The sequence below is a fragment of the Musca domestica genome, unplaced genomic scaffold (genome assembly GCF_030504385.1).
Source record: "Musca domestica strain aabys unplaced genomic scaffold, Musca_domestica.polishedcontigs.V.1.1 118, whole genome shotgun sequence".
Lineage (NCBI taxonomy): Eukaryota > Metazoa > Arthropoda > Insecta > Diptera > Muscidae > Musca > Musca domestica.
In genome coordinates, this window is record NW_026712149.1 from 690,048 (window position 1) to 706,581 (window position 16,534).

Consider the following 16,534-nt stretch of genomic DNA (forward strand, 5'->3'; position numbering starts at 1 on the left):
ATTTCGCTCGGAAGCTAGAGTGAATTCAACAGACGGACAGAGGAACGGACATCGCTAAATCGACATAGAATTTTATGCTGATCAAGAATATATATATACTTCGTGGGGTCTAAATTGCATATTTAAAGGTGTTACAAACGGAATGACAAACTTAATATACCCTCCATACTATGGTGGAGGGTATAATAAAAACAGGCCTGGGTTCTAAGGATAGGTTGGCGTTGCGGCATAATGCTATTAAATGGGACCAACTTTAAGTAAAACCTTTAAACATATATCCATAACATCCCGATTGTAGTACTGAAAATGTTACTTTACATTTACCGAATGATTTTCTACTAAAATGACTTCCATCTCTGTTGCTGTACGAAACTGTGTTGGGAGGTGCTAGCTTTTCCATTTTGAGGCGTTAGTGAATGTGGTAATTTCCACAATTTAATGTCGTTCTGAACACCGCAGTAAACAATCAACACTGCATCTTTTAGTCCTGTGCAACAGCAATGCTGCCTCCAACCATCACTAACTGGCAATATTTCTTCGTGTTATTCAGGCACATCAGTCTCAGCTGCAGCATCCGAAAGCTTCATCATTCGTCTTCGTTCATGAGTGTTGTACTCCTTCTACGTTGATTAGTTTTTGCGATTTATAAAGTCGAATGTCAGATGAAGGGGTATATTACATTTATCACTACGTTTGTTACATATCGAAAACTCATTGCCTCAAAGGTCTTTGTGATAAATTGTAATCCCGTTCAAGGTTAAATAGATTTAAACAAGTCAACAAAATATGAATTTTTAAAACAATGTTTTAAATGACATTATCGGTTTAGCATGTGTGGGAGTATCCTAGAGGTTAAAACCTGATATATCTGGGAAATGTCAAAAATCTAAGGTAAGACAAGAAGTGGAAAAATAAAGCAGCCTGTAACAAATAAACATTTATATTGGGATTTTAGGTCAGCATATCATACCATATCTCAATCGATCCCTATAACAATCGGCAGTGGTGTCGTAGAGGCAGATATAAAAATATCGTTGGTAGGGAGTGCATATTACAGCTATGTAGGACATAAATATCAAATCGAATGAAATACGTATATGGAATCTATAGCTATGTCCGAGTCGATTTTCTTCAAATTTGACATATTTACATCTTGATTGACGGGACACATAAAAATTTTATCTTTTGGATTCGGACTTATATTGCCCATTTGGTGCACAATTAATTTGAAATCGGATAAAGATATATATGGGAGCTATATCCAAATAGGAACCGATCTAGGAACCGATGAGCTGTATGTGATATATTTCCCTGAATATCGTTGTTACGGATTGGATATTACGGCTGTGGGTAATAAATATAACAAATCGGATGAACAGTATATATGGGAGCTATAGCTATATCTGGACCGATTCTCACCAAATTTTACATACTTGCTTCTAGACTAGATTCAGTCGTAAGTGCCAAATTCCATCCCATTTGGACCAATATTACACGTTTGGTGCACAATAAAAGGTAAATCGGACGAAGATATATATATGGGAGCTATATCTAAATTTTTACCGATTATTTCCAATTTCAATAGGGTTCGTCCTTGGGCCAAATGACTTGTGCAAAATTTCATCTTAATTGGATAATAAAAGCAACCTGCATTTTGTTCACAAGAATACATGGACAGACGGACGGACTGACATGCATAAATCAACTCAGAAAGTGATTCTATGGAGATCCTCAAAAGTAACAATGGGTCTATCTCAAATGCACAAATACATAATACTCTTACCACTATGTGGTGTAGGGTATAAACATTTTGGCGTGCCTATCTTTTAATACCTTCCACCTTTGGTTAAAGCAAACATTTTTATATTAAAGTACTTGAATTCAAACGCGTTGCACTTTATACAAATAGCAGTAACACTATTTGGATAATGTTGTTCAAAAAAACCATAAAGTGGGTTTGGCCGTTGTATGGGGACCATTCCAAAACGCGAACCTCTATAGGCAATTTTATACTTCAAGGATTGTCATATATCAAATCTTCTCAAATACCAAATTTGAAACAATTTCGTGGGTAAATGTGACTAGGATTATCAAAATACCGAATATCGGTGGTTACCCTTATATGAGCGCTATAGGAAAACGTGGACCTAAATTGTTAATGCTCTGTGGAGCTAGAACCCATTAAGAACTACAAATAATAATTTTTATACAAATCCGTAAAAAATGTGGTAAAATCATGAAAATTCCTAATATCGGGAGGTAACGTTATATAGTGGCCTATACATACAATATTTCGCCACCGTAAAAAAAATTTGGTAAAAATCATCAAAATACCGACCAACGGAGATACCGTTATATGGGGGCAATGCTTAAACGTGGACCGATATAACTCAATTTCATTACCGACCATCCTAGACACAATGGAAATTGTTGTTCCAAATGTTGAAGTTCTACGTCAAATAATATAAGGTGATAATATATATAATGCTTAATTGTTAAATTTAAATTAAAAAACGCGTGTATTTTCTATTTATTGCCTCCCTAATTTACGCGAAATGTCAATTAACTTCCTCTTTGACAACTGTGGTCTTTTCAGAAACGTATAATCCGTCCAAGAATTTGGGAATATCCTTGTTCTTGACGGTAGTGAATTGTTGAATGAAAATTGCAGATCCCGAATCCGCCTCAATATCTTTGTCTTCCTCAATAAGTGTGTCCATTTGGTAAGTCGAGTTGAAGACAGTTACGCCTGGAGTCAAAACATGGCGGATATATTTGTATACCCTCCACCTTGGGAAGGAGGGTATATTAACTTTGTCATTCCGTTTGTAACATCCTTAAATATTCGTCGTAGACCCCATTAAGTATATATATTCATAATCAGCATAAAATTCTAAGTCGATTTAACGATGTCCGTCTGTCTGTTGAAATCACGATACAGCCCACATTATTTGACGTAGAGCGCCAAAATTTAGCAGAGCAATTGGTATTGTGTCTAGGATGGTTGGTATTGAGAATAAGATCTTTCGGTCCACGTTCTGGTATAGTCCCCATTTAACGGTATCTCCCGATATTGGGTATTTTGATGATTTATGCCACATTTTTTCACGGATTTGTCTAAAATTGGTATTTGTAGGTTATAACGAGTCCCTGTGCGTTTGGCAAAAAATTGCATGTATAGGTCCGCGTTTTGGTATATCCCCATATAAAGGTACCTCCCGATATTCGGTATTTTGATTATATTTGCCACATTTTTTCGCGGATTTGTCTTAAATTTGTTATTTGTTAGTCATAATGGGTTCCAGCTCCGGTGGCAAAACATTGCATGTATGGGTCCACGATTTGGTATAGCCCCCATATAACGGTACCTCCCGATTTTCGGTATTTTGATGGTTTTTACCACATTTTTTCACTGATTTGTCTTGAAAATGGTATTTGTGGGTCATAATGGGTCCTACTTTGTGTGGCGAAATATTGTATGTATAGGTCCACGTTTTGGTATAGTCCCCATATAACAGTACCTCTCAATATTCGGTATTTTGATGATTTTTGACACATTTCTTCACGGATATGTCTAAAAATTGGTAGTTGTAGATCATAATGGGTACCAGTTCGTGTGGCGAGCCATTGTAATTATAGGTCCACGTTTTGGTATAGCCCCATATAACGGTACCTCCCGATAATCGGTAATTTGATGATTTTTGCCACATTTTTTCACGGATTTGTCTGAAAATTGGTATTTGTAGGACATAATGGGTTCTAGCTCCTTTGGCGAAACATTGCATGTGTAGGTCCACGATTTGATATAGCCCCCATATAACGGTACCTCCCGATATTCGGCATTTTAATGGTTTTTGCCACATTTCTTCTAATGTTTCCTTTACCCTAAGGTGGAGGGTATTAAAAGTTTGGCCCGGCCGAACTTAATGTGTTTTACTTATTCTTTCAATAAATTACGAATTTCAATGATTCCTTGACTTCGGATGTAACACACCTTGTATCGGAAGCCAGCAGTCACACCTTTAATCATGTTTTCAATATGACTGCAAACAGTCAAATATTAGTGCTATATTTCTGTGCAAGATCAAGCCTTATTTGACGTATTTAAGTACTGTATAAACCCAATATACATTCTTGTGGATCAATATAAAATTCAAATTCCCACCTATCGCATACAGCATAGAAACACATCTGTTAAATTTTATGTATATGTCTTCATCCGGTTTCACGTTTATTGTGCCTAAAAATTTTACTTGCAACATAAGAACACCTCCTTCAAGTTTAGTTGAAATCGATTAAGATACAGTTTTCGTATATTAGTTCCAAACGATCTAAAGCCGTATTACTCAATGATATGACTGTTTTTCATAGTTGGTATGATTTACTTTGCTTAGTCAATTTTCTGTAACAGACTGTAGTATCCGTTACGAACTACAAAAACGAAATTTGAAACAATTCCGATTAATAATGTCGCAAAAATCATCAAAATACCGAATTTAGGGAGGTACCAAAACGTGTTTCGTATATTGCTCATTTTCAATACCAAAAGTCCTGCAGACCAAACAAATATGAGCAAAATTTTATGAACCTACTTCAATTCATTCGGAAGCTAAAGTGATTTCTACAGACAAACAGACAGACGGACGGACATCGTTAAATCAATATAACCATTATTATTCAACCTTGGGGTAAAGAAAATGGTAGTTTGATTACATTACCTTGTAACGGGCATATTTTATAAATAATGCTGCTATGGAAAATTATGTTATCTTCAAGGGCCAATTCATTGGCTAAATCTATTTTAATACCTTAAATTAAAAAGCTATTCTATTTTGACTTATTATTTGAGAATTTCGGACCTACCATATTGAATAAGTTTCTTTTGCGTTAGAGGGTATAAAAAGTTCGACCCATTTCCTTCACTGAATTCAAGGAACAGTTTGCCAGCTTGTACAGAAATAAAAATTCCGCAACTCCAACACTTATACACACATGCAAATACTTACAGCTATGAATAAATTCTCACTCCAGATAAGAATCATGATATAGTGGCGTTGAATTGTGCAGCTATAAAATGCGTTTACTGTTGTTGTTGCTGTCCTCTTCGTCTTTTTTGCATTATTCCTGTCTGCAAGTTGGAAGTTAATAAGCGCTTTCTGTTCCTGATATGCATTCGCTAGGGATATTTACGACACAACTCACGAAGTTCATACTCAAACCTACTGCATTGGTGGTTAGCGAAGGTGTTGCAGTTAGCTGGCCAGTAATCATCATTCTTCTTCTTCTTCAGATTTATGTTCCACTGTTCTTTTGTGAGCGATAAGCCAGGGTTAATATGGCGTGTCAGGCTTATTAGTGTAAAGTTTTGTGGTATATACTGGGAAAATTTTCTGCTAATTATGATTTTTTTCCTTACATAAAATATTTCCTATCAAAATTCCATTTTTTTTTCAATTTTGACAACAAAAACTCTGCAAAGCGTTTTATTGACATTCCTTTCAGAATATAAAAATTGAAAACATGAATTTTTGAAAATGTTATTGAATATTCAATATCCCAAAAACTATGATCCGCACCAGCATCGTTATGTTAAATATCCCATCTCGTAAGTATTTCGCACATTTCAATTTAAGTGGGTAGTGATATGTCATTATTGTCCTAGAAATCTTGAGGCATTTGTCAGTATCTTGAAATGTTCCATTGGTACCGGTTGCTTAGAAATGCCAAGGGCTTTTTGCCACGCCGGTTGGTTGAATGGAATATTGGGAACTTTTGCGATTGGCGGTATTATGGTGTATGCAGTACATTTGTTGGTCAGATTGAATTAAGATTTCAATCAATTGTTGTTTTTATGATTTTCGTTGCATTTTTCAGATTTATGGCATGTACGAGATTTGTCGAAGACACAAAAATGCCTCATTGACATTTCCTGAAGCAATGAAAATTGCTTTATTGGAGGGGCCACCATGTCTGAATAAATTATCTGTTATGGCTGAGTAAGTGATGAAACAAATTGAGAATTTCTGAATTTGTATACCTTCCACCCATGGTAGAAGAATATAGGTAGATGCAACAACGCTTGGGAACATTAATATGTCAAAATTTTTAAAGTGTTTTGTCAAAAATAAGTGGAAATATATATGTTTTCTTGTACAGCGCAAATCGGAGGTTGTAATGATATGTATTTTTCAACAATTTTTAAAAAATTTCAATAACTTTTCATTCAAGATTTTCAATTTCAAAATCGGTTTGACAGTCCATTGTTCCAGCAGCTGTGTCGATGCGACTACCTGTATTCTTCTACCATGCTTCCACCATAAAAAATGTAAACAATATCCAAATGTGGCCAAAGATTCAAACTTTTTAAAATCTCCTGAATCGAGGATATATGAAAGCCTTAACTAATATAGAATAATTTTTAAATGGTATTTTACCAGTAAAATCAAATTTCAGAGAATTCGATTGGAAAAAGAGCACAGAGTACACCCTTTGGGAACTTTAATTGCTAACTACACCTGTATTGAGTAGGGGCAAAGGCATTGAAGTGTAAAGATAGGACAAGATCGAGTCATATTATTGTCACCAGACAAGAAAATAGTTATCAATGTTAAGTGATTTAAACCGCTAAAGAAATATGCAATTAATTGAGAAGGCCTAAGGAAAAGAAATTTGAAACCAACATTTTGGATTATTCCAACTTTTATTTGTCATTACACCCTACGCCTCATAGGGGTAAGGGTATTATGTCTTTGTGCAATTGTTTGTAACATGGAGAAGGAAGCGAGATAGACCCATAGTTATTTTTGAGGATCTTCATAGAATCACTTTCTGAGTCGATTTATGCATGTCAGCCTGTCTGTATTCTTGTGAACAAAATTCAGGTCGCATTTATTATCCGATTGAGATGAAATTTTGCAAACAATCAGGGCTGTCACAGAAACCATGTCGGTTTTGCTTATTGTCGTTTTTGTAAACCAATGTTGGTTTCATTTGGTGTCATGAAACCAAGTTGATTTTGTCAATTTCGAATGTAAATAATGTTCGAAACAGCTATTGTTGCTTACATGTGTTGTTTGTTTATTTGTCATTGAAATATCAGTAAAAGTAAAGTAAATAAAAAAAGAAATAAGTCGCTATATATTTTAAAATTCCTTAAAAAATCCACGTTTATGGTACTTTAAATATCCTTTAAAAAACCACGTTTATGGTCCTTTAAATATCCTTTAAAAATTCTTTGAAAAATCCATGTTTATGGTCCTTTAAATATCCTTTAAAAATTCCTTAAAAAATCCACATTTATGGTCCTTTAAATATCCTTTAAAAAATCCACGTTTATAGTCCTTTAAATATCCTTTAAAAATTCTTTGAAAAATCCATGTTTATGGTCCTTTAAATATCCTTTAAAAATTCCTTAAAAAATCCACATTTATGGTCCTTTAAATATCCTTTAAAAAATCCGCGTTTATAGACCTTTAAATATCCTTTAAAAATTCTTTGAAAAATCCACGTTTATGGTCCTTTAAATATCCTTTAAAAATTCCTTAAAAAATTCACATTTATGGTCCTTTAAATATCCTTTAAAAAATCCACGTTTATAGTCCTTTAAATATCCTTTAAAAATTCTTTGAAAAATCCACGTTTATAGTCCTTTAAATATCCTTTAAAAATTCTTTGAAAAATCCACGTTTATAGTCCTTTAAATATCCTTTAAAAATTCTTTGAAAAATCCACGTTTATAGTCCTTTAAATATCCTTTAAAAATTCTTTGAAAAATCCACGTTTATGGTCCTTTAAATATCCTTTAAAAATCCACGTTTATAGTCCTTTAAATATCCTTTAAAAATTCTTTGAAAAATCCACGTTTGTGGTCCTTTAAATATCCTCTAAAAATTCACATTTATGGTCCTTTAAATATCCTTTAAAAAATCCACGTTTATAGTCCTTTAAATATCCTTTAAAAATTCTTTAAAAAATCATTAAAAAAATCCACGTTTATAGTACTCTAAAAAATCCACGTTTGTAGTCCCTTAAAAAAGCTTTAAAAAATTCACGTTTGTAGTCCTTTAAAAAATCTTTAAAAAATCCACGTTTGTAGTCCTTTAAAAAATCTTTAAAAAATCCACGTTTATGGTCCTTTAAATATCCTTTAAAAATTCTTTAAAAAAATCCACGTTTATAGTCCTTTAAAAATTGTTTAAAAAATCCACATTTTTAGTCCTTCGAATATCCTTTAAAAATTGTTTAAAAATCCAAAGGAAATGAAAAGTGACAGCTCTAAGCATTGGTTTATTTCCAATAACAAAATCAATAACATTGGCTTCTATGACAACCAAAACCGATAAAATTCTAATTCGAAAATAAAACCGATAAAATTGATTTTCATGACACCAAAGCATTTTTTCTTGTCGTTTTTAAAATCAATAGTGACAAAATTGGTTTCTATGACAGCCCTGAATATTTGTTTGGCACAAGGACCCTATTGAAATTGATGATAATCGGATCAGATTTCGATATAGCTCCCATATATCTTCAACCGATTTCATGTTAATTGTACACCAAATGGCCAATAAAAAGCCCAAATGATCTGTATATTCTGTCTAGGAGCAAGTAAATCAAGTTTGGAGAAAATCGGTTCATATGTAACAATAGCTTCCATATATATTTTTCTTCCGATTTGGGGTTTTAAGTACCTCACATGCGTAATGTGCATTCCACAACAATGATCTTTGGTACCAGATATCAGATACAGCTCTTAAATAATTATATCAATTTTTGTCAAGATCGGTTCAGACTAAGATATAGCTCCCAAATATATCCTCAACCGATTTCGGGTTAATAGTGCACCAAATGGCCAATATCAGTCCAAATGACCTGAATTTTGGCACATCCGCCCGTATTCAGCCTAGAAGCAAGTACAGTTCCATCCGTTTCTTCAAATTGCAATTGTACCAAATTTAGTACCGTTTAGTACTTTTCGTATTCTTAGCTCTAACCGAACATACTTAGCTCTAACCGTTCACATAATACGAAATCGTACCAAATGTATTACATTTTTGTACTTTTCGTACACTTATAATACGAATTTCTAGAATCCTTTTGGTACATCAATCACTCACTCCATCAGTGAACCTCATTCCAAATTTAAGAGCTCTAGCTCTACTGCTTCCTAAAATACAAAGGGTACCATATTTAGTACCTTTTTATACTTTTTGCACCGTTCTATTACAAATTTTTCAAAAACCCATCCTTATCTGACTCCTTCGGACCAGGAGTGACCCTCACCCAAAATTTCAAGATTTTAGCTTCAGCCGTTTTGTCTGGGCGATGATGAATCAATCAGTCAGTCAGTCAGTCAGTCAATTACTTTACTTTTTCATTAATATAGATGGAGACCGACTGAGAATCAACGCCCAGACGATCGGCTGAAGATGGAGTCTTGCAATTTTGCACGAGAGTCAGTCTTGGTGCGTAGGCAAGAAAAATCGTTTTAAAAGGCTACGAAAAGTACAAAAATGTACTAAAAACCGAATACTTTGTATTGGACAAACGGAATTAGCTAGAAATTTAAAATGAATCACCGATGAAATGCAGGACTAGTGTTCCAAAGGGTTTTTGAAAATTCGCACTTTAAGGCTACGAACAATTCAAATATGGTACCATTTGGTACGGATAAAACTAAAAACTTGAAATTTTGTGTGAGAATCAAGCTGTTCGAATATATCTCTGCTAAATTTTATCAAGATCGGTTCATATTTGAATCCCATATATCTTCAACCCATTTCGGGTTAACTGTGCACCAAATGGCCAATATCAGTTCAAATTACTTGAATTTTGGTACATCCGACCGAATTCACTCAAGAGGCAAGTGCATCGAATTTGGTGAAAATCGATTTGGTCTGTAAATCTCTCACATTTGTAATAGGCATTCGACAACAATGATATTTGTTATCAGATATCTTATGGAGATCGGAAATATATTTTCCAAATTTTATCGAGATCGGCTATAATTTGGATATAGCTCCCATATATATCCTTTATCCGATTTCAGGTTTATTGTGCAAATAATGGAAAATATCAGCGCAAATGGAGTGAATTTCGGGACGTACGTTTCCATTTGGTGGAACTTAGCTCCGATATATATTCTTTTAATATAAAACTAAAATGTTATTTGGTATAAAAGATAAAAAAACTCCGTCAAATTTAGTGAAAATCGATTCAGAATTGATTATGCCTCCCATATATTAGTTCCCTCTGAAACAAAATTATAACTCCTCTACATCCAAATGTTGATAGGTGGTATGATCTACTTCAAATAAATTCTTGTGTTACGGGAGCTCTACTAAATATGTTCGTGGTGTAGGGTATTATATAGTCGGCCCGCCAGACTTTTAACTATTCCTTACTGGTTAAATATTTCAATGTAGTAACATTTGACATGATACATGACATAAAATGCAGAGCAATTTGTTCTTACGGTTACAACCATGGTACAATAGATGAAAAGTAGGCAACAAATAATACCTTAACTCTCCTTTCAGCGTCTTTGTGGACGGTTTTCTTTGTCTACATCATTTCGGCGTCTGCTGCATATATATCCTCTTCGTTGCTGATAATATCAAACAGATTGTGGACCATTACTTTTATGAATTCGATTTTCATATACATGTGCTAGCGCTGGCAGGACCAATGATAATTATATTTATGATCAGAGATCTAAAGCATTTAATACCTCTCAATGTGACAGCGAATATTCTCCTATTACTGGCATTCGTCTTTATACTGGCGTATATTGTAAACGACTTACCTCCGCTGCGAGAACGCACAATGATTAATAAAATCCATAATTATCCTTTATTTTTTGGATCAGTCTTATTTGCCATGGAGTCAATTGGGGTGGTAGGTGAAATAAATAAAATCCTGCATGTTTCCTATGTCGGTCATATTATGTTCGTGTGTTTCAGATTATTGCCATTGAACATGAAATGGCAAACCCCCGAGATTTTTTAGGATTTACTGGTGTTTTGACATTGGGATCAGCGACTGCATTGGTATTTTATGCAGCCTTTGGTTTCATTGGTTATTGGCGTTTCGATTGTCAGGTTCGTGGCAGTGTTACATTGAATATGGATCCGCATTTAATGTTGGTATTTGTGACGCATCTATATGATTTGTTCTTTATTATAGTTTTGTTTTCTAGAACCTCACAGCTTGTGAAAATTATGCTAGCGATTGCCATCTTCTTTTCATATACCCTGCAGGGATATGTCGTCATTGATGTACTATGGCATCATTATGTCTCGAAAATGTTTAATGAGGACGATCAGCGCATAATGGAGTATAATTTTCGGTGCTTACTGGCGTTAGCTACAGGTAAGAAATATTATGAATGAGTTTAATTACTTCTAATCTGTAAAAGGAACTACCTACAAAAGAGCATCCTAACCCCTTCTTTTTAAACAAACATTTCATAGGATGTAAGCACTTTGCAGTTACTCTATTTTAAGTAAGTTTGTCATTCGGGATGACTCCCCGAAATGTCCATTTGAGAACATACAAAGTATATACAGGGTGAGATAAAAAACTGCAACAAAGTCAAATGCAATAATTTTAACATTTATTTTTTATTTTTTGAATGAAAGCAAAAAATGTCGCAAATAGCATCAAATTTTAGAATAATTTTAGATTTGTTGGAATTGGTCAACTTTGGCACGAATTATGGCCTTCAAACTTGACAGTGACAGCTCAATATATTGTTTGCAAGCTTTCAAAAGCATTTTGGTGGAAATTTTCTACAAAAATTTTATTCGTGATGGAGTTCAAGCGTGATAGTGTGATTTCGATATATTTGGCTGGAAAAATAAAAGTGGCTATCTTTAGAGCACTCCAGCATTTAAATGTGAATAAATATTTTGTGTCTCGTACCATCGCTCATTACCGTGATACTGGTAGCGTTGCCCGACGTCAAGGAAGTGGATGGAAAAAATAGCTACATCAGCTGAAATAGCTACATCAGCGACTTGATCGGAACCCGCGTCGCAGTGGCCGAAAAATGGCTCTTGAGCTGAACATATCGCAATATTCCATTCGGCAAATATTGAAAAATGAGCTCGGGCTAAAACCATTGAAATTCCAAAATGTGCAAGAACTTGCACCTCAAGAGAAAGAAAATAAACTAAAAGAGCTACAGAGTTGCTTGGCCGAAAGTGGTGTACTGCCGAATTGGGTTTTCTACGATGAGAAAACATTCGTTGTCCAGCAGTTTGTAAACAAACAAAATGATCGTGTTCACTTGGCAAAGAGGTCAGCTGAAAATGTGCACCTTCGGTTGGCCACCAGAACTCAAGCGCTGGCCATGACGATGGTCGCTCTCAAATATTATAGCGAAAATATTCTGGAGGGTATATTAAAGCCTTGGGCACGCACATATTTTGGTCCCAGTCCTTGGACATTCCAACAGGACTCAGCTTGACTCACCATCGCACTCAGCACGCACCACCCAAGAATTGTTAGAAAAAAGTTGTTCCTCGCTTTATTTCCAACTTCGCTTCCACTAAAATCTCCGGGTACCAATCCGTTGGACTATTGTGTCTGGAGTATTTTGGAAAGCAAGGTTGGCAATAAAAAATACCAAAGTGTTGATCACCTCAAGCAAGCGCTTCGCCGGGAATGGGCCAAAATACCGAAGAGCAACATTCGGGCAGCGTGAGAAGGTTTCATTGGCCGTTTGAAGACCATAATTCGTGCCAAAGAGCAATTCGAACAAATCTAAACTAATGCTAAAGTTTGATGCTATTTCCGACATTTTTTATATTCATTCAATAAAATTAAAAAAAAAAATAAAAAAAGTTGGTATAGGGCGATGAGATTTGGCTGAAATTTCGAAATTTGATATTGACGTGTACATTGGATGAGTAAATAAAGGATGTACGACTTTGGCAACATGTCGTCAGTCGGTGATTAATTCAGATAGATGAGTATTTGTTAAGAAGAATTTACATACATTAATGAAATTCAGTAATGATTAGTTTTCGATATCGCAGTGCCACTTGCAGATAAGTAATTAGTCTCTTTCAATTAGTCGATATCCAGGAGATTTCTTGGGCACTGTAATTCCCATTAATATAATATAATCCTGGTGTTAGGTTCAAGTTTTTATAAATACGGCAATTGCTTTGATGAGCCTTCTGCAGATCTTTGGCTTTATTATTTGCAATAACTCGCTCAATTAAAGTCGACTCCATTATATTCCAGGACCCTTGCGCGATGTATGCTTCTATTGACTGCATTTGTATTGAGCTGAGCAGATCATTCAATGATTTAACCCAGAAAAGTTGTTTCCGGACTTCTGAAATGTAGTATTGAGGTCACTGTTGGTTTTCTTCGGTTGACGTTAAATAACTGTGGACAGAAAAATTGGGTCCATTATGCTATGGTTTTACAAATATCCTCCTCTATTAACTTCAAAATGAAAAAAAATTAAGACTTTTTAGCGTAAATGGTAAACATTTCCCTATTATTTTTCCGAAAATGAACAGCTCGAGAAATTTTATAGATCCTTAAAACTCTGAATATATAGTACGATATATTAAGTTTTAATTAAAGTCTTCTGTCATACTTAACACATTGTGCTTGATAAGTACCAAAAAGGACTAACAGAACTGTTCCAATGAATCTATAATTTTGAGGTGAACTTCTCCCCCACGAAGTAGCGGTCTTTTGCTAGTAGCTAAGAAAAACTTTAATCTAATGTATAATGGATCCATAAAATATAAAATGGGTCCATATAACACACAACATTGTTGGGTGTTTGATTCATAGTTTTAAACAGAATTGGCTGTAAATTGGCAGTTTAATCGAATCCTGTGTCGTAGTGGCCGAAAAATGGCTTGTGAGCGGAACATATCTCAATATTCCATTTGGCAAATATTGAAAAATGAGCTCGAGCTAAAGAGATTGAAATTCCAAAAAGTGCAAGAACTTAAACTGCAAGAGGAAGAAAATAGACTCAAAAGAGCTATAGAGTTGCTTCGCTTGGCCGAAAGTGGTGTATTGCCGAATTGGGTTTTCTACGATGAGAAAACATTCGTTGTCCAGCAGTTTGTAAAGAAACAAAATGATCGTGTTTACTTGCCAAAGAGGTCACCTTCGGTTGGCCACCAGAACTCAAGCGCTGGCAATGGTTATGGTGTGGGCCGTCATAACAGCCAATGGTCGCTCTCGAATATTATAGCGAAAATATTCAGGAGGGTATATGAAAGCCTTGTGCACGCAAACATTGTGGCCGCACACCTTGAACATTCCAACAGGACACAGCACCATCGCACTCAGCACGCGCCACCCAAGAATGGTTACAAAATGAGGTTCCTCGCTTCATTTCCAGCGCGCAATGACTGAAAAGCTGAAAATGTGCACCTTGGCCGAATTTAGGTTTCTCCGATGAGGAAACATTCGTTGTCCGACATTTTGTAAACAAACAAAATGATCGTGTTTACTGCCAAAGAGGTCAGCTGAAAATGTGCACCTTCGGTTGGCCACCAGAACTCAAGCGCCGGCCATGGTGATTTTGTGGGCCGCCACAAAATGAGGTTCCCCGCTTCATTTCCAGCGCATAATGGCCACCAAAATCTCCGGATACCAATCCGTTGGACTATTGTGTCTGGAGAAATTTGGAAAGCAAGGTTGGCACTAAAAATACCAAACTGTCGGTCCAAAATACCGCAGAACAACGTTCGGGCAGCGTGTGACGGTTTCATTGGCTGTTTGAAGGTCATAATTCGTGCCAAAGTGACCCAATCGAACAAATCTAATCTTATTCTAAAAATGTTTTGCTATTTCCGACATTTTTTGCTTTCATGCAATAAAATTTGAAAACAATGTTTTTTATCTCACCCTGTATATATAGAATGTATTGGAAATATCGTATCGTAATATCGTATATTTCTCAGGCTTCTATTTAAATAAAATATCCATATTTCTGTTCATTTCTTTTATATTTTAAATATAAATTAGAAATACTTTAAAAAAGTATTCATTTCTCAAATAATGCACATTTAGACCGACGTTTACTTAGTTGACTTTCATTCATTCATTTTCAGTATTTATTGCTGCCATTTCACCAGATATCTCCGTATTCCTACCTCTCGTCGGTTCATTTTGCCTGACAATATTGGCATTTGTGTTGCCAGCGTTAATGGATTTGTGTGTCAACTATGAGCATGGCTATGGAACGTACAATTGGATATTTATTCGTGATTTATTTCTAATGATATTTGGCCTATGTGGCTGTATTACGGGAACATGGGTGGCTTCCAATAATATTCGAACTGCATTTGGCCAGACAAATGAGCCTATCCAAAGTCTGTTGTATTATTCGCAACTATTGTAATCTGTTCAAATATATTTGCCTCGCCTGTATGCATGGATGTAATTTTATCTGTGTCTAAAATTTCTTGTTGTGTATGTATTTCTTGAGTGGATTTGTTCACATTTCCAAAGAGAATAGGTTTTTGGATGTAAAATATAGATGGCTCAATTAAACTAACTAGATTCAACTATTACATGTGATAGCATCGACCAGGGCCAACATCGATAAGAGTTTCTAAAGAATTGAACATGAAACGAACATACTCAACAAGTTAAAAAGTATCAGTCGGTATTGCCGACAGATATATACCCTCAGCCTATGTTCGATTAAATAATTGAAATATATTTGACTAGTGTTACAATTATTCAAACGATTGACCCTCTATGGAGCCGGTTTCGAAGGAATGGGCCAATATTGTCCATTTCGTATCAGACTCAAAAATATGATATAAATATTCCGTTCCTGGTATGGATTATATCGACTCACCCCTTACTTTATATGAGATATGTAATAATTTTTAGAAAATGTTAAAAACCATACCATATAGTGTCTACCGAAATATTCCATTTTTATACTTCACCTGATATTGAACGAAATATGGGGCAAACTTACAAGAAAAGTTATTTATGTCAAATTTTATGCGAAATCATAAATTCCGATAAATTTCATATTCATATCAGGCTTCTTATTGAGAGAAATATTTGAGCATAGCAAACAGTAAAGAATTGCTAAATTGTTTCGAAAGTTATGACAGATAAAATTATTGAAAATTGTGACCCTTCGTATAAACTTCACAACAGATATTGTGTTTGCAAAAATATTTGTGTGTGTGAAATTTGAAAAGAGTTGGATGGTTATTTAGCTTTATTTGTGCGTTTTGTTTTTCAAAATCTTGAACCCTATGTATAGGGGAGGTACCAGAAGAAATGGTTCGATCTATACCACCTTTATAACAGATCTTGTGTTGATAGAAATACTGAAATGTGCCAAGTCTAAATGGAATCGGATCATAATTTGGCGTTTTATGAGCTTCATGGGTATTCAAAATTTCGACACTTTGTGGGGGAGGTACCAGAAGGAGTGGACCGATACATTCCATGTTAACACCAGATCTTGGGTTTATAAAAATATTGGAATGTGTGAAATTGGAAGACGTTCGGACTCTTACAT

General features: G+C 35.0%; 1 protein-coding gene across 1 annotated transcript; it reads left to right on the forward strand.

Moving 5' to 3' along the window:
* The first annotated feature begins 5,473 nt into the window (after nucleotides 1-5,473).
* On the forward strand, nucleotides 5,474-15,437 carry LOC109611824 (proton-coupled amino acid transporter-like protein CG1139). Its single transcript, XM_020035108.2, has 7 exons — nucleotides 5,474-5,605; nucleotides 5,663-5,813; nucleotides 5,875-5,996; nucleotides 10,539-10,896; nucleotides 10,962-11,140; nucleotides 11,198-11,370; nucleotides 15,096-15,437. Exons 1-7 carry the CDS (start codon nucleotides 5,535-5,537, stop codon nucleotides 15,383-15,385), a joined length of 1,344 nt encoding a protein of 447 aa, XP_019890667.1. The 5' UTR covers nucleotides 5,474-5,534; the 3' UTR covers nucleotides 15,386-15,437.
* The last annotated feature ends 1,097 nt before the right edge of the window (nucleotides 15,438-16,534 follow it).